Below are 19,549 nucleotides of genomic sequence, written 5' to 3' on the forward strand. Positions count from 1 at the left end.
GCTTTTGTTTGCTATTGCAAGCCGTCACCATGGCATCCAGAAATTAAATAGCTTTCCTCTCTCAATGTGTGCAGCATGAACACATCATTATCTTTATATTGATGCCTTTATAACATGCATACTAATGTCAAATAGTTATCTTGTTTTCCATCAGATGGTTAGAAAAGTCTCTAAAGATTCTGTAAATACTTAGAGAACAGTTGTTAACGGACATTCTGGGTTTTACATTTCTCTTCCTTAATATAGTAAATTAAAAAGCGAGAAGTAGTTTACGGGTTTCGATTATTTTCCGCACGGTCAACCTAAAGGTAACTGTTTGGCTTTCGGGTCCAGACTAGTTTAGGGGAAAGGACAGTTCCCTGCTCCCCGTTTAGGGAGTGTCAGAACTTCCCACGACATCACTTCCTCCGCGTTACTCTGGTAACCTAAAACACCTCGGATTATCTGTTGCTGTGGAAATGTTACACTACAGAAGTAAAATATTCAAATAGCTGTGGGAAGTGCGAACTATGCAGCGATCAATTGCCCGGCTGGAAAAGAGAGGGAGAAGAGATGACAGAGGTCTGCTAAATGCACACACGAACCAACGCCTCAAAGAGAGATTATATGTTGATCTACTGCGTAGGGAACGCTCGGCTGTAACTGCATAATGCTGCGTCCTCAGCCACTGTGTGCCAGGGGCCTTATTTTCATCTGCAACAGCTGTGCGTTGCTCCGCCCCTTTTCCTTTCAAATAAACATTGCCCGACGACGTCCCGAGAGCTCTCAGGCGCCCCCTGTCCTGTCTCACTCTCCCAACCTGTCGCACACGGACGACGTCCCTGGTGACGCAGGAAGTAAAGGAGAGAAAGCAAAGAAAACTCTAATTGCCGACTGATTGCTGTGGTAACACCCAATCTGTCTGCTACCGATAAGATAAGATGTACTTTATTGTCCCGCAGGGAAATTAGTCTTTGACTCCAAGCATCACAACCCATGTATAGAACATGGGTCATACATACACTCACGCATACACATGCTTAAGTAAACATGTCTTCAATGGTCATGGGCAATAAAACCAGGTGTGATCAACACGGATGATTAATATTCAAGTCCCAATATATTGTTTCCCAATTAGATCATATCATGTAATGCTACTTTTTGCTATTTAGTAATTTGATGGAGTGAATCATTTATAGTCCGGTCCAAACTTCCTGAAGATTAGTAATGCAACGATGCAAAAACACGTTTGTCAGAAACATTGTCCTCTGAGTAAAGAAAGTCTTAAAAAGAGGCTTTATTTCAGTTTCGTCCCAAAAAAGCACGGTCTCAGAAGGTATCGAGTTGACATTTTCACAGATCTATAATGTTTTCTCTTGCTTGCTGTAGTTTTAGCTCTGAGATGTCTTTGTATGTGATGGCGGCCCCATCAGACCTGTATTCTCTCTCGTACACACTAGCAGGCCTTTCTTCAGGCTGAGCAGTGACTCGGGGAATGTTTAGTGTCCACATTCTTTCCCTCACATTTTCTACTCGCTCACTTGGTGTAGAAGGCTGTACGCTGAATGGCAATGTTTGTTTTTTCACACTGAACTGTAAAAAGTCAACACATCTGAGCAGCGTTAACAACCAAAGTCTCTCGAGGTATTCCCCTGAACTAGGACGCCTCCGCACTGCGTCATTTTGTAATCTTACTTCTGTTTTTTAGAGCGTGTTTAAGTCTGGTTACTTTGCATTTTTTGGATAAACTGATCACACGATCGCATGTTGGGAATCAAAATGTTTACGTTCGTAACAACCTTTTTTTTTAAAAAGTGGAATACTTTTTTTTTTTTAGCAAGTATAGGACGATAAAGCAATGCTAAGTAGGGTTGGGTACCGAAACTCTGTGCCAATATGGAACCGGTTCCTATACGTCCGGTGTCTACCGGACCGAAACGTAACGCAGATTTCGGTGCCTCCTTTCGGTGCTTGAGCCGATTTGAAATACTTTTTTTTACACTACCCTGATGACTCCGTCCTGGCAGCAGGACTCGGTCCTCCGCTCCTCACTCATAGTATAGAGTGGTCTCACCTACGTCACGATCTCCTTAGTTACGAGGTCTGTCCGCCATGTTGGAGTACATACAGATCCTACATGACGGCGAGTAAACAAGGGAGTGCGGCGAAAATACCATACTTTGAATCACTGGATAGTGCATCAAAGGTTCGCTACCTGGCCAAATTGAAGGTTATTGGTAACTTGGATCCCTATACGATGAGTGCAGATTGTTTCAGTGCCGATCCTACTTATCTTCCATCGGTAAACTACGCCAACATCTACACGTATCTCGTGAACACCCCCAGTCCTTACACGAGTAGAATATGGGATGTGTGGTTCTATAAAATGGTATAGAATTTGCAGGGTTGAGAAGTCCGGCAGTCCAGTATAATATCTCACTTTTTCATCATTATTTTCGAAAAATTCTGAATCAAATGGATCGTTCATCGGAAAGTTCCTTTTTCAAATTCAGATTTTCCGAGAGTCGGCGCTGCATCTCAGCTTGCATTGCTGCAATCGTGGCCCCACCGAGGTCTGTCTGGTTGGCTTGGTTATTCTTATCCTCGTCCTCATCCTCTGCTGCTGGTGGGCTGTCATATGCATGATCCGACGTTAAACTCATATCAAGCAATGCTGAGGCTGCATCTCTGTGTTTCGCCTGTTGTACACGCTCGACGGTCTCTGGTACCGACTGCTGTCACGGGCCGATGAAGCTTTGGTAACCTTCTCATGTCCAAGTTTTAGAGACGGAGACCAGTCTGGATTATCGGCATCTTGGAGAGTAGAGGGTTTACCTGAAACAGTTTGTAATAAACATTGAAATACAAGTTTACCGAAGTAGTCGTATCGGATTCATTTATATTTCCTTTATTAAATACTGTTCACAAACGAATTTGTAAATAAAATCACTGACCACTTATAAAGTGATCCGCACATACTCTAGTGTACGGCAAATTCCATTCCTTTATATCTCGAGAGATGCGTGACAGCCATTTCTCGCGACGTCGCTTGGATAGCTCCTTCGTGTCATTTCCTTGATGTGTAATGACCGCTGGCAAACGAAATAATGATTTCTTGTCTATCAGCTCTGCTGCCACAACCAAAGACAGCACAAAAGTTCACCATGATCGATAGGTTATGCGACTCAGCCGTGCATGCCAGTGGCTTTGTGTGTACTCCAACATGGCCGACAGCTAAACTGTGACGTCACACGAGACCACTCTATTATTACAACGGGGTACGTAGCGCTGTCGCTCATGAGCACAACAATACAGGCACGCGGAAGCTTCTTCTTCTCCTCCTTTGAGGTGTACTGGCGGTTGGCAAACGACGAATTGGCGCATTACCGCCACCAACTGGTAAAATAAAATAAGTCATGAGACGTGTCGTATTTTGCCAGAGGAGGAAAATATGCTCATATTGCTGCAAAATAATTGCTGAAGTTTGAAGCTGTAGTGTGTGTACAGAGTGTGTGTGTGTGTTTTGTATTTATTTATATTTATTTAAGTATACTGTAAACTGTTAACAGTTAATATATTGTTCATAGTTCAGAAGTTTGAAGCTGTAGTTTGAAGCCAAGTGTTTTGTATTTATTTATATTTATATTATACTTTAAACAGTTAATATATTGTTCAATTTGAAGAAAAAAGTATCTGTTCAGGTACCGTTTAGGCACCGGTATCGTTTTAAAAGTATCGTTTTAGCACCGGTATCGGAAAAAACCCAAACGATACCCAACCCTAATGCTAAGTAATCAAACTACAAAACAGAAGTAAGAACACAAAATGAAACGGAAAGTAAAGTGGATGCTTTTCCTACTGCGACGTGTTTATGTGAGAAGAAGACTTAGTCCTAGCTTCCCTCTATGAGCTCATCAGAGCTTTTTGCTCTCCAAGCACCGCTTTGGAGAACTTCGGATGTCTCATGTTGTTGAAATAATATCAACTTGGGAAGCTGGGAGTGGCTTCTGAAGTGTTTTCATTCTTCACTCTTGAAGCAAAATGTTTGCTCATGTAAACAAAAGCAATCGTATCTGTTTTTGTTTACATTATACGTCGGTATAATACACTGACATAAAAGTCACGGATCGGATCAGTACAAAAGAAAAAAGGAGCAAATATAACTTTTAGAGATCACTGATCACTGTTTTTTTTTTTTGCTGCCGATCATTGATGATCCATATTGTTATTTGATACAAAACACACAATTCAGAAGAATAGGGAATAAAAGATTGTATGTTTATGTAGGGCTGGGCGATATGGCCTAAAAAAAAAATCTCCGATTTTTTTACAAAAAATCCGATTCACGATTTAAATCGATTTTTTTCCCCCAAAATTTTTTGCAGATGACAGAAGCTGTTGAAAACAATTTTTTCTTTTATTTTGTGATGATTTTCCCAAGTAGGTTGATAAAAATAAAGTGCAAACAAAACCTGAACATTGTAGAAAGGTGCCTGTAGTATACAAAAAGTATTTGGTCACTCTTTTGTTTGCCTGAATCATTTAAATATAAAATTAAAATTAAATTAAACATAACATTAAATGGCATTAAATAGTAGCCTTCCATTGTAAACAACTGTGCAAATGTAACTTTTTACAGTAAGCTTTTCTAACTGAATACACTGATACAAACACAGCATGAAATAAAATGTATATGACCCTTTAACATTCACATTTTCAAAAGTGCAACATCTGATCTAACATCAACATAACATATTTTGCACAGTAAATAAGTGCATGTAAACAAAATCAAGTGCATTCACAACATAACCAACAGTATTAAACAGTAGTGCATGTTTTTTCTAAATATTTTTTGCCAGGAAGACAAGCCTGTCTACTACCTCTGGCTTCAGGCATGCACGGTGGCATGTAACAATGCCCCCCCCACACACTGAAAAGCCTCTCAGAGGGGGCACTTGTAGCTGGCACAGAGAGGTATTTCTTTGCTAAAGTACTTAGCCTTGGAAAGTTAAGTTGGTGACGCTTCCACCAGTCAAGTGGATCGGTGTCTGGGTCAACCTGCTGGACCACAGGTCAGTTGTTGCGGAGTAGAATGACATCCCCTCCAGCTCCGCAGAGATCCTTTGGCGTGTACTATTGTACAGCCGAGGCAAGGCAACGTCAGAAAAATGTTTACGGCTTGGTAGCACGTACCTGGGGTCCAAAGCTTTGAGACGGTGAATAAACCCCGGCTTTTCCACGGTGTATATGGGCACCATATCTTTTGCGATATACATCGCGACTGCATCCGTGATGGCTTTCCACCGGGCACTCTTCTTCTCATGCGGAGCACAGTTGGTGAATGTCTCCAAAATGCTGGGTTGTTGTTGTGAGGTGGCGGCGGCGGCGGCCAGCAGCTGCTGGCCGCCATTGTTTTAGTTTGTAAACAATGCGCGCGCACTCTACTACGGGAACCCAACGGGGGGGAGGGGTGGGGGCGATTTTCTCGATTTTCAATAAAACACATCGCCTTAAAGCACACATTCGAATTAATCGATTAAATCGATTTATCGCCCAGCCCTATGTTTATGGATTGAAACAAATCTTGTCATTGGTAGTTTTAATGATGTATTTTAAACGGGTCATGATTCATCTCTAATATCTATTTATGTTGTTGTGAAAACATCTCCTTCAAACAACTGGCTTTATTCAAGTTTCTCACCAGCACTACATTTTAGGAGATCACATGTGAACACATCATGATATCAAGATCACTCGGATGGAGGATCTTTCTTGGATCTGCTCACCAAGTCGTGACTTACATCCTCCATGCTGTTCAGCTGCCAGTGTGCTCTCATAAGTATTGAATAATTCATACTGTCAGATCGTTGATGACTGCCCGGGCAAATGCTCTACATTAACTGCATGTAGCACTGTTTCCTCAGCTGAAGTTTTTGAATTTTTAAAAAATGACTTTCAACTTGCAGGTCTTTTTTCATTTAAAGCGTCTGTATAACGTAGTGGGAGCAGCGTTTACTCTATTCTCTGTGCTGCTGCGGGATTCAGTGGGACAACAACATTCCACTGACCCATTCAATTACTCAAGTGTTGTTGCACAGGGTGTTCAATACAAACGCACCGAGCGGCCCGCTGGCTTGTAAAACCCGTTCTTATGGTTATAGTCGTCAATGCCAAAGTCCCAGGGAAGTAATGAGGATGTAAAGTTATGCAAGACACCAAAGAATTAACACTTTTTTTGGTGTCAACAACACATTCTTTACTGCAGCGGAGATTGGTGTTTACGTTCCTGTTCACTCGTGTTCCCATAGCGATGGCGGAGGCCCACCAGGCGGTGGCGTTCCAGTTCACCATAACACCGGAGGGGATCGACCTGCAGCTGTCCTACCAGGCCCTGAACCAGATCTACCAGTCCGGAGTACGATCCTGGAAGAAACGATGCAGCCGCCTGAGGGTGAGGATGATGGGCGTGTGTGTGTGTGTGTGTGTGTGTGTGTGTGAGAGAGAGACAATTTAAATTATTTTAGTTCATTTCTTTAGTTTTAAAAGAGGCCTTAAGACCCTTTTTAATTTATGTAAGCGCCTCAATTCAGTTTTATTTAAATAGTCAAAAATCACAAGTTTGTCACAGAGGATTTTACAGTCGACATTAGACGCCTCATGTGTGATGCAAACGCAGAAGGCCTCATTACAGGGCGTAAAGTCCCTTCTGTATAGGTTAGTGGTGAGGTGCCTTTCCTAACATGTACTGGCGTGCATTGTGGCCCCTCCTGGGGTGACAGACTCAGAGCTGTTGATATGTGCGTGTGCTGGTTTCTCTCTACTAATCCTGCCGGTCTCTGCAAGTGACTGTTGTGAGGACAGACGTTGTGTAAACTCACAGAGATGTATTTTCTCGAGGCAAGATTTGAAAGTTAACAAAGGGGAACGTACAACACACTGTATGTGATGTTCAAACATCTTGGGTTTGATGAATTAACTCGATATGTGACATTGTGGGAACATGAGGGGAAATGTAGAGAGAGCATTCTTCAAAAATGTTTTGCTCGTAACCGTAAAGGAACCTCTGTTATTGCCCCAGTGTAAAAGACTGCCTTTTGTTTCTTCTTCTGTGGTAACAGAACCGGGTGATCAAGGGAGTGTACCCTGCCAGCCCTTCCTCCTGGCTCTTTGTCGTCATAGCGATCCTGGCCACCATGTACATGCGCTCGGATCCCAGCATGGGGCTCATCGCGATGATACAGCAGCACCTGCCACTAAGGTACACGGGGACCAATGCCTTCACCTTCTTAAAGGGACAGTGTAGCGTTTTTAGTGGTGCCGTATGAGGTGCTTATTTTACGTATTTTAGCCACCTAATAAAATCAATATCCCTTTAAGTGTGCGCTGTTTTTAGACTGTTTTCATTCGTTAAACGGCTCTCTCTGACGGGGAGCTGAAGCCGCTCTCTCTGTTTCCTCCAAAGGCAACCGGACTCCATTCACAAAAGCTTTTTACCGTGTCAGGACACCGGAGTTGCTGGTCTACCGCTGCCTCAATCGGTTAGTTTGTTTGTGTTAATGTGTGACTTTGGTGAACCCGAGCTAACCCTTAAAACACCAAAGTAACACATTAATACAACACTCAACAACAGGAGTCTGGTAGCTTTGAAGAGAGAATAGAAACCGCCTCAAGATCCCGAGAGGGCTGTCTGACGAATGAAGATATTCTAAATATAGCGTACACTTAAAGTACTTTCTCTCAACTGGGGGCGTGCCGACGGACATCTACTGTAGCTCATACGTTAACTGTGGATAAATACCTCACACAACCCCAATTCAAGTGACCCAAAATAACCCTTTTTAAGTTGGAGGAGATGGCTGATCTTTTCTCTGTTGCACATGAAGCTGGTGATGTATTTAATCAGCTGGAGTTTAACATATCCACAGCAGCATCTTGGCATTGCCACGTGGTCACTCGCGAAGTTTACATTCTCAAATAGTTCTTACAATAACAACACCATCTGCTTCCCTGACTTTCAAATTCTGCACGATAGATGCGGATAAGAAGTCGTAACACATGAACGCTCACTCTTATCGTATCGCACACTTATTTTTTACGCGGATGTCACCGGGTCGCTGCTGTGAAAGTGTTGCCGGGAAACGTGAATGTCTCAGAAACCCGGTATTAGTTGAGCTGCGCTTTAAAAGCGCTGCCAGCTGAAAGTGACGGCTCCACTTCAAAAATTCCAGTCTGTCGAGTTCTAGTAACGAGTGGGAGGGACCGGGCTGATCTAAACAAACATCACTTAGGAGCACACAAAACAGTCTGTTGCGGTGAGGGTGTGGTACGTGCAGTTTAACTCTCCCCTACTTTCCCTGCTACACTAAGTGGGCACCACTAACCGACACCACTGACTCTTCCACACACCTCAGCCACATTCCAGCCTGATAACATTCATGCTGAAGTGAGCAGGTGAAAACAATGGACAGGATGGAGGCGGTGGAGACTGTAAACTCTAAAGTCTCACGCCAGCTGACTATGACAGCTCCAGTTTGAAGGCCGGTCTGATGGTCTTGACATATAGATGATTGTCCATATCTAAATCAATGTTGTTGTGTTTACATCATGACCACTGTAGAAGAAAAAGCAAAACTTGTTTTATTTTATTTTACAGCTGATTTGCTATAATGATTTGCTATCGCTGCATTGATTCGGTCCTTGCGCTCTCTGATCACATTCAGCAGGGAGGAACTTTTAAACGTCCGACAATCCACCGGTCACACTTTTTTGCTGTTTTTCATTGAACCGGAAAGTTTTACCAAGCTTTTTAGTTGGAGGAGCAGCGGCTCTCCACGGGATTTGGCCGAGACGCCGACGGGAGAAAAGGCGAGCAGGAGCGCTCGTTAAACTTCGGCAGCGGGTGATTTCGTACTGCACTCCCGTCAATCCATCTGACGAACGTCCGCTCTCTGGCCAACAAGACGGATCAACTGCTGCTAAAACCTGTGAAGCCTGTGAGGAGATGGACCAACGAGGCAAAGCTGGAGCTACACAGTCCTGCTTTGTCTGCACTGATTGGAGTGTTTTTGAGGCTGCTGCTACAGACCTGGATGAGCTCACTGACACATCGTATGTCAGTTTTTGGGAGGACGTGTGTGTGTGCCGACTAAAACCTTCTATATATATATATATATATATATATATATATATATATATATATCTATATAGATATATCTCTATCTCTCTAGATCAGCGGTTCCCAAACTTTTTAGGCCGCACACCCCCTTCTACATCCCGACCGGGTTCGCGCACCCCCCCCCCCCTCCCCTTAATAAAAAAAAAATAAAAGAAGCAGCAGAGCCTTTTAAGCCTTCATAGCCGCATAAGAATTGGACCAATGAGAGAACAGTTTGCTCGCGCGTGGCATTTGTTTACAAGATTTAGTCCGCTGTTAAATGTTGCAGTGTGAACACAAACCGAACAAAGGAGCAACTGCAACATTGTATCATATTAATCCCTGAATCAGAACAAAGCAAACACTGAAGGTGTGAAAACGCCCTGAAACACTGCAACAAAGTTTCAATAACTTTCAGTGACACAAGGCGTCACTTTTAAAGAGCAATACGGATGCGAGCACACACGCACAGGCTCAGAGGCAGATTATCACATTTAATTTACAATTAATGACCGACTAATGTAGCCAGGATGTCTTCGGACAAAGCATCGATGCGGCGCGACACAGTGTTGTTGGACACCGGGATCATGTCCAACTTTTTTGCTTCTTTCTCCCCAATCATACATTCCACCATCTCTCTGGCAGCTGGCAAGCTCACGTCTTCGGCAACTGTGTGCGGTAGCCCCTTTCTCGCTATTCTGTAACCAGATATGAAGCCCGTAGTGCGTCATTTATAGACCCAACACATGAATGAGACTCCAGTTGTTTTTGGCTGTTTTGTAACTCCTCCAATTTGGATATAAACAATGTAAGGGGCTTTTGACTTGCACTGGCATGCTTGGTGTTCAGGTGGCGACGTAAATAAGAGCTTCAGACTGTTAGCCAGAACCTCACTGCACACCACGCACTGTGGCTTTGGGGAATCTGCGTTGCCAATCCAAGTGAAGCCCAGACACACATACTTTTCATCATATTTCCTCTTTTTTTCCCAGTCTGATGCTCACTCTCGTTTCCTCTTTTTTCACCTTGACTCCGCGATGGGCCGATGTGCTCCCGATTTGTCTGTGCAATCCCTTCCTCCTTTTCGGTCTCGTCAGTCTCATCTTCCTCTGACTCTGGCTCGATTTCTTCTCCCGGTCTCTCCCCAACGCACCTCTCCGTTCCCCTCGCCTCCGATTCTTCTCTCTCTCTCTCTCTCTCTCCTCTTTTACGACTGATAGCTTCAGATGTCCCACCTGACAGTTTTTAAATTAAAATGACATTTTTTTTATATTTAATATTATTACACCATCAGACCGCCATTACACTTTTCCTCTCGCGCACCCCCTAGAGGCAGCTCGCGCACCCCCAGGGGTGCGCGCACCCCACTTTGGGAATCCCTGATCTAGATCTACAGATATATATCTATCTCTATCTCTCTATATAGATATATCTATCTATATAGCTATATCTATATAGATAGATAGATATAAATATAGATGGTCGTTAAATGTTTATGCTGATACATCTGTTCTGGGGAGACAAAATAATCTAATTCTCTTCCTCGTCCACCCAGCAGAGGTTGCTGTTGCACTTCCAAAGTCTTTCCTTGTGTTTCCTCACACAGTGAGACGTGACATGTTTGATGAGCTATGAATATAGAACTCGTGCTTTTTTCAGTTTTTGCGAGTGAAAGACTACAAAAGTTGATTTTATTACCATTGCCAGATTACTGTCCATGCATCTATAATTGGTCTTGATCTTATCACTGTGTGAATAATCTGCCCTCTGCTGGCAGTAATAGTGCACACATTTAGACAGATCACAGTCCTGTCTGGTATTTAAAAACTGTTTTACAAGAGGCACATCAATATTTTATTTATATATTCTGCTCCAGGTAATATTAAAAAAACAAACGTTGTCAGAAGACCACGTGGACCACGTGGCCAGTAATTGATCTCTCCTCCTCCTCCTCCCGTCCAGCCTCCACGTCTCGCTCAGCACCCAGGGTCAGACCATGCTGTCGGCGCTGGTCTTCAGCACCCTGCTGTGGCTCTCCCTCATCCTGGCGCTCCGGTTCTGCCTCAAGCTGCTCCTCTCGTACCACCAGTGGATGTTCGAGCAGCACGGCCGGGTTTCCAACACCACCAAAGTCTGGGTGGTAAGCCATGCCTCTCCTCGGCTATCACAAGTGGCTGCTGCAACGGCACGGGATGCTTTAAAGAAAAGACCGTTTACAGACCTATAAACGTCTTATTCTAGTAAAATATGTAGAAATTGTGAACACTGGTTTGGAACGTGACGATCGCCACGGACCCCATCTCAATCATGACACCCATAAAGCATACGCTCACTACCTTTTGTACTCTCAGATGCTGTTGTATTCTAAAACCTTTCAACCTAAATACGCCAGAGCTCATTCAAAGCAGTAAAATTAACCAAATTTCACTTTGAATCCTGTTAAGATGAGATGAGATCATCCTTTCATTCGTTCAAGTTTCATTTCAACTACACTTACAGCATTTAAAGCCCACATTCAGTACAAACAGCAGTGAGACTGACAGTCCTGATAAATCCCGGTCTTTGAACTTTACACTTTACTGACTTTCAGTAAGTTCTTCAACAACTCTGGACAATAAGTAACTTATCGCTGTGTGATACAATTGTATCAGACTTTCTATTTGCCCAAAGCTAACACAGGTGGGACGAATGTACACATTTTTATTTTATTTTATTTTTTTTGCATGTGCCCTTTTTGTAATGACGGAGCACAATTTTATCATTCATAGCTAATTATTTCGCGCTCAATCAGATGATTTGTGAAATTCCCCCTTTTGTTTACCTGCCTGGTTGATGGCGGGTGCTAAGTGTAGCTAGCGACGGCGAGCGAGCTTTACGCAGCACACCGTTCGGCTGTGGTCTCCTCTAAATGCACTAAACCGTGTGCACGGAACGCACTACTAATACATGCGTCCTGTAGATCGCCACATAGACCGGACGCTCCTTTTGTTTCAGTTGCACACGGTACGTGTGTTGTATGTTGAAGTGTCTCTGAAGTTCTCACCTGCTCCCCCCGCCCCCCCCCCCCAGACTCTGCTGAGGTTACTGTCGAGCAGGAAGCCTCTGCTGTACAGCTACCAAACCTCTCTGCCTCATCTGCCTGTTCCTCCCATCAAAGACACAGTGAGCGGGGTGAGCGGACACACACACACACACACGCACGCACACGTGAACACACTCCTGGACACATTTCCTGGGCACACACTTGTACACAGGAAACAGTATCTATGTACATATAATGGTCTAGTTAAAGAAATGACATTTCAGATCAGATCAATTTGATGATAAGTTCATAAGACAGAACCATGTTGTGACTGACGTTGTTTTCTCTCTCTCAGTATCTGAAGTCGGCGCGTCCTCTGTTGACCGATCCGGAGTTCAAACGCATGACTGAACTGGCCGACCAGTTTGAGTCCAACCTGGGGAACCGGCTGCAGCGCTACCTGAAGCTCAAAGCTCTGTGGGCCACCAACTACGTGAGTGCAGTCGGCTCAAACGATGAGTCTAATGATCGATCCGTTGATGGCCATCTACTGTTGTACCTCGTATAACCTCACTTCAAAAAACATCCAACGCAACCCTTTAAACTCAGAAGAGCTGTTTTTCAACGTGTGCACAACAGCAACATTGTCATCCTCCTCAGGTTCTAGTGCCTTGCTTTGTGCACACTCATGAGCATCTTGAAATGTTTAGCTCCTTCCTGCATTCAAATGTTTCCCTCTTGTTTTCTTTCTTTGTGGCTCAACTCTGTAGTCCTGTATTCCACAGCATCGTTGTGCATCGTTGTACAAAGCGTTCTGGTCAGACTTCTAATACATGTCCACACTCCCTGATGCAACATCACCATTAAAATAATAACACACAAAGTGCTTCACAATGGGGGAATATAGACATGGAATGAACATAAACCAGGGAAAGTGAGATCAAATATGAGTCAATTGAATACATAGAATGCAAAACATGAAATGGAAAATGTGAATAATAACAATAAAATCAGGACCCATATTCACAGCATGCACATATTCATCAATAGACACAGCAGCAAATGTCCCCGTGGTGGAGTTTTTAAAGCTTTTAAGACAAAAACGTACCAAAAAAAGCGATAACCTGGAAGTTCGACCTTTTTCCACTTGAATAAAAGGCCACTTTGTCTGCTCTGCTGGTGACTTCCGGACAGCTTTGGTGTTTTTGATGTTAAACACTGTACAGAGTGATTTTTTTCCGTTTGTCCTGTTTTTATTGCGAGCGATCAACTTGTAATGTGCTGCTGTGGTTCCAGGTGAGCGACTGGTGGGAGGAATACATCTACTTGAGGGGCCGAAGTCCCATCATGGTCAACAGCAACTACTACGGCATGGTAACCGGCTGCCTTTTCCTAAATATTACAGCTTAGAGAAATACTCTTCCGCCATGTCTCCATGTCTTTAAAAGCATTCATCTTGAGACTTTTTTTTTTTTTTTTGTCCTGTGTGCGTCCTTTCCAGGACTTCATGTACGTGAGCCCGACCTCGGTGCAGGCGGCCAGAGCGGGCAACATCATCACTGCCCTGCTGCTCTACCGCCGCAAGGTCAACCGGGAGGAACTCAAACCGGTAAGGCCGCGTGGGATTGTGTGTGTGTTTTTCGTGGGAAGGATGGCATGTTTGCAAGGGGGTCTGGAGCGAGTCTCTCATTATCTTAGTAATCCATCTCGATATGCGTGTTAAACATGAGAGCGAGGAGTCAGTAAGGAGACGAGCTCTCCACGAGGGATGTGGAGCAAGAAGTGCTCACTCTAAGCAGATGGACGTGACCGTATATCTTGAGGCAATAGGTTAAAGTTTGTCTTGGTTGCTGCACAACTTCCCATTGTTTGTTTCGATAAAGTGTGTTGTACTATAAATATGAATTCAGCCATTAGAGACGGGCAAGAAGAAAGTTAGGGTCGGAGTGTGCATTCATTCAGTTTATTCTTCATCCAGCAGTGTTGGCCAATTATTTTGTGAAAGGATGAATTGGGTATTTCTCTCTCTTAAGTGACAAATGAGGACAACTGTTTAAAAATGTATTTTTAAAATTTAAATTGGTCCAGAATTGAGCGAGAGCGCCGCAGCCGCTTAACGGGGCTGCGGCGTAATCCTTCCGTCAATGTGTTGAAGTGCTCGTTTCTGCTGCTACGGCTGTCAACACTATGGATTCTACAGAGAACTCAAACCTGTTTTCTTTCCCTTTTGCGTGATCCCGACTTTTTTCCTATTGTGTCTAACCAAGTCTCGTTCTGAAATCTCGAAGAGAATAAGAGTGAGCGTTGGAGAGAGGAGTGCCGTTGTGTTGGCGCACAGAAAGCGTAGCTTACCTCAAAGATCTTCAATGTCATGGCTGAATGTTTATGTGATTTCGACAATGTGGATGAGGCCTGACCCTCTCGCGAGATTTACGAACGAGACTTCTTCCTTGAGGCGAGATTTCGTAAGACACAAAAACAAACCGACCAGATCGGGCGAAAGGTAAAGATGAGAGGTCTGTCTCTGTGGGGACCTGTCCATAATGTTGTCGGACACAATAATAATCAAAGAAACGGAACAACAAAAGTATTCTGAATATGTGGCCATATGCGTAAGTGCCAAAGAGAATGTTATCATAACAATAGATGTGTGTTTCTCTGTGTGTCAGAGTCGTGTTCCAGGCACCGTCATCCCTCTGTGTGCCGCTCAGTGTGAGAGGATGTTCAACACAACGCGCACACCAGGAGTTGAGACTGGTAACACACACACACACACACACACACACACGTTTGCATGTGAACACACTTTACTGCTCCAGATGAGTCGCACAGTTTCACGTTTCTTAGCTGTAATCCTGCTGAAACCTCCTCTTACATGGAAAAACCAGCTGGAGTGAAATGTGCTGCTGTTGGAGCAGACGATCCGATGAGCCAGAGGCATAACTCCTCTTTTCCTCCGCAGATGTGCTGCAGCACTGGCAGGACAGCGAGTTTGTGGCGGTGTACCACACGGGCCGTTTTTTCCGCCTGTGGGTGTACCGAGCGGGCCGGCTGCTGTCTCCCAGAGAGATCGAGCACCAGATCCAGAGGATCCTGGACGACCCTTCCCCCCCGCAACCCGGAGAGGAGAAACTGGGAGCTCTCACTGCTGGGGACAGGTAGGAACGCAAGAAGGAGCGGTGTATAGTGGAATGTATTATTATATGTCGCATTGTGTCTCTTAACTGTATAACTTACCGGTTTATACGTTAATAACTCAGTTGTAATGGCAAGAAAACGGGGTGTATTTTTATATATATATATTTTTTTTTATTTTGAGAATGTTTTTTATGCTTTTCCTTGTGCATCGGTCGGGGCATTTCTTGGCTTTTTAAAAAAAATATCTTTTTGGCTGTGTTGATGGATTTGGCATAACTTTTAGCAAGGACGTTTATTTATTTTAGATACAGACGCCCTGAAGGACAAATGCCCCCATTGAAACCACAGTTTCTGATCCCACGGCCATTAAAGCATAAAATCATGTATTCTAATATATCAGACCTTCAATCTACAGCCCTGCTTTCAAAATCGTAGATTTGACTATTTTCCACCCGATTGAGCCATTTTCTCAGGTTTGCCTTATGGGACAAATACATGCTATTTTTCAATTGGGCATGAATGGCCAGACTATCCCCTTCGGCCCGTTTCCCATTTTAAAAACAATATACCAGAATATGGCGTGAGTGCGTTTCTAATAAATGACACTGTATGTACATGGCACTTCTTATTTTGAACACTTGATGGTGCTGTACAACTATTTGACTTGTATTGATTACTCATCTAGTGACGCATCAGTGTCACTCTTGTACAACAGAATTGGCCGGAGCAAATAGGATCTTGTGAATTGTATTCCTTCATCACCGACACGCCTCATAACACAGAAGACAGACATGTTTTTCTCCTTGAAGCACAAACATGGATTCACTTTCCCATCTTTCATTACATTTTCTTCCCTCTGCATCAATTTTTCTCTTCGTGGACATTTTGGGATTATTTGTCGATCTTTTTCAATTGTTGGAAAACCGCTTTTCGGGCTGTTGCCTCTGCGGTCCACCTGTTGTGATAGTTTTCATGTCGGTACACAGACACCATGCTATCTCATAATTTCAACTTTCTATCTCATAATTTCGACCATGGGGATACTTTTATTTTCAAGTCTAACTTTTAATTATTTTTCCAAAAAAAAAATATATATTTTTTGCTGGCGGATTCGCGGGCCACATAAAATGACGTGGCGGGCCGAATCACCTGTTTGACACCTGTTTGACACCTGTGGCTTATAGGATTGTAGTGCGTCTGAGACCAGAACACACACACCTCACACTGTGTACACCAGTGGCGGGCCGTCAGGGCCTGCAAGGCCTTCTCTGCTGGCTGGCCTAAACAGAATCACAAAGCAATATCTTTTTTATAATTTAATAATTTTTCTTAAATACACTACATGTATTACAATTTATAAAAATATTTTTCCCATTATCTTATTTTCTCAATGCACAGCTACTGTCTTCCTCAGTTGCTCTGCTTCCAGTGCAGCTTGTTTTAAGTCGAGCTTTTATCCAATCAGATCTCACCTCTGTGTCTCCAGGTAAGAACAGAGACCCAGGCCTACAGACGGAGGCCTGCATCCATTTGCAGTTTAAGTGAACGGGGACGATATTGTTGATTGTCATGTTCTTCAACCAATCAGATCTTTAGTTTGACATGTTGGGCGTATTCTTTGACATATCAGAGCCTGCGAGCCGGCCTACAATGACGTCAGCATTAGTGCAGCTCAGTGTCTGCCGCGAGGTGCAGAGTGCGCTGTGATTGGTCAGTGGGCGAGCATGTGACTATCGTGAAACGAAGCTTAACAGCAGAGGCATGTCGGGTGGTGAATCACATCACGTGATGCAGCTCAGCCAATCAAATATGGGCATTCTGACTGAGTGAGATGCACCATGACACAGGAGGCTGAGACGAGGAAAGACTCTGCAGAGCAGTATGTACAATGCTCAAGTTGTGAAAGTAAAATCAAAAGACGATCTCTTTGGGCCGCGACTTGTCATTCAGGAGTGATGGTGGGTCCCATTATTAAATTATAAAATAGATTTTTTTTAAATATATATATATATATATATAGCTTTGTGATTCTGTTTAGGCCAGCAGAGAAGGCCTTGCAGGCCCTGACGGCCCGCCACTGCGTTAATGCGTTCATTAATTGATGCCGACAATTATTTTATAGCGCGTTAACGCATTTAAATTTTTTTATTTATTTTGAAAGTGCGTTGCTCACTGGCAGCGGTGGAGGAATGGAGACTACTGGACATCGCTGCGGTAAAGTCAGCAGACACTCAGATCTCCGTGGTCAACTCAGCAGACACTTACATGTTAGTGCACCTATATGCTGAAATTCACAGTAAACTTTGAAAGTTAGCGGAAAGATTAACGTGAGATAACATCCGGTTTCTTCAGACGAATATCCGGTTTTCAGAATAAGATGCCAACAAAGTATGAATTATATTCACATTAAGCATAAAACATGCTGCATCTCGTGAGTTAAAGGGAAAATACACCTAAATTGTGCGTAAAGTGTCTTTATTCTTTGACCGCTGGGCCACCATCATCACCTCGAGTTACAGCATTATATTGATGAACAGTAGAGCTGCATTCACATGCTCTGACTGTGACACAACACACACATTTAGATGAAACGTGCTGAAACATGTTATTCATGTTGCACAGTCGTGGAACGTTTCACATACAGTCACACACTGAGCACAGATCTATATCTTGTCTAATCCCCAGTTGAGCAGTTTTGTAAACGGATGGTCCAGGGCCAACATAGTTTTGCCCTCCGTAATGGAGTGTTGCAGTAGAGTGCCAGGAAGTTTGGATAAACACAAGAAAGCATTCGCAAGTCTATTTGGCGGTCTTCCCTGTGACATGATGGACTCTATCTGTGTACAGTAGACCTCGCTCAACCGGCCCAAGTCTCCCGGAGAGATCTCTTTGTGACCCGGAAGTCGTAACCCATTTTGTTTTTATGCTGTGACGGCACGTCTATTATTTCCAGCGCTGCCTTTCGTGGGCGCATTTTTCTTCCGCTACAGATTTCTCTGACAAATACAGCATCTGTGTCGTCAGTGTTTGTGCTCAACATAACGGCTGTTTCCGATTTCCACCACCTCCGTACTTTAGATCACATTACACAGCAGCACTTCACAGTAGTTGAAGCCTGTCACACATGTTCCTGTAGTATGATTTGGTGCTCTTGATGAACTTAAGAAGAGGACATGAGGTGTTTCAGATTTTCTACTTTCTACATATACCGGTGTGTACATATATATATTTTTTTCCACTTGCAGAGATTTTAAACTTGCTGATCGGGATGTTAACAACATTAATTCAAGTTTTACAATCATATAGAATGGTTATGGCCGTATGCAAGAAGTGGACAGGGTCACTACGGTGCCACCCATTGGGTTGTGGACTACGGTTTGGAATAATAGACACAGAAACCCGGCACTCACTAATACAGGCTCTTCTTATTTATTATGGGCCAAAACGTTTCTGTTATAAGCCATCATCAGACATGATTTTAGGATTTGTTTCGCACACTGCCACTTTCCACGGCTTAGAAGGCTCAAGTTCAGCATTTTGACAGTCAGCATCTTGGCTTTTGGCAACCAGAAGTGACCCGAGAGGATGGAGCGCCGTACAACCGAAGGCTGAATTAGACGTTTTTAGGCGACCAAGAAAAGGTTACAATAAACTTTCATGAACTGAAAACGCACTGAAAGGGCTGAAGTTGTATGACAAAAACACGGACAACTTTTAGAAAGATGTGGTAGCGACCTGTCAATCACAAGGTAGCCCCGCCCTAAAGCATAGCCTGCTTTATGGACCATAATTTACAAAATTTACAAAATGAACATCATGCTGTATTGAAGAAGACTTGAAACTAGAAGTTGAGACCATAAACTCATGTTGACGATGTTTACTGAGGGAATAGATCAACAGAGAAGTAGAGTCATTTCCTCATAGACTTCTATACAACCAGACTTCTTTTTGTAACCAGAGTCGCTGTCCCCTGCTGGTCATTAGAGAGAATGCAAGCTTCGCTTTTCAGACCCGAGGTTGTTTCCTGGTCATAGCTAGAGTAATCTCTATAAACAGGTTCTGCATTCACGTGTAGAATCTGGAGGCAACGGGACAAGATTTTGGCATCGGAAGTGTTCTGGTTTCCCGTTTGTAGTCTGAGTAGTGTTGACCAATCACGTTCGAGCAGGCTTTGGTTGAATACAAGTTAACGGTCCACGTGGAGCGCAGAAGAGGCGGAACGCATTGGCCGTAATGCAATCTGGGAACGCACCGGC

General features: G+C 43.6%; 1 protein-coding gene across 1 annotated transcript in view; it reads left to right on the top strand.

Annotated features, from left to right (window-relative positions):
• cpt1a2b (carnitine palmitoyltransferase 1A2b) overlaps positions 1-19,549 on the top strand; it is a 34,674-nt gene that overhangs the window by 340 nt on the left and 14,785 nt on the right. Inside the window, exons 2-10 of the mRNA XM_079281120.1 lie at positions 6,288-6,430; positions 7,098-7,237; positions 11,096-11,273; positions 12,203-12,304; positions 12,511-12,648; positions 13,452-13,529; positions 13,657-13,764; positions 14,825-14,912; positions 15,118-15,313. Of these exons, the coding sequence (XP_079137246.1) occupies positions 6,290-6,430; positions 7,098-7,237; positions 11,096-11,273; positions 12,203-12,304; positions 12,511-12,648; positions 13,452-13,529; positions 13,657-13,764; positions 14,825-14,912; positions 15,118-15,313 (1,169 nt within the window). The 5' untranslated portion in view covers positions 6,288-6,289. The remainder of the gene's footprint in view (positions 1-6,287; positions 6,431-7,097; positions 7,238-11,095; positions 11,274-12,202; positions 12,305-12,510; positions 12,649-13,451; positions 13,530-13,656; positions 13,765-14,824; positions 14,913-15,117; positions 15,314-19,549) is intronic.

The sequence above is a fragment of the Melanostigma gelatinosum genome (assembly GCF_949748355.1).
Source record: "Melanostigma gelatinosum genome assembly, chromosome: 13".
NCBI lineage: Eukaryota > Metazoa > Chordata > Actinopteri > Perciformes > Zoarcidae > Melanostigma > Melanostigma gelatinosum.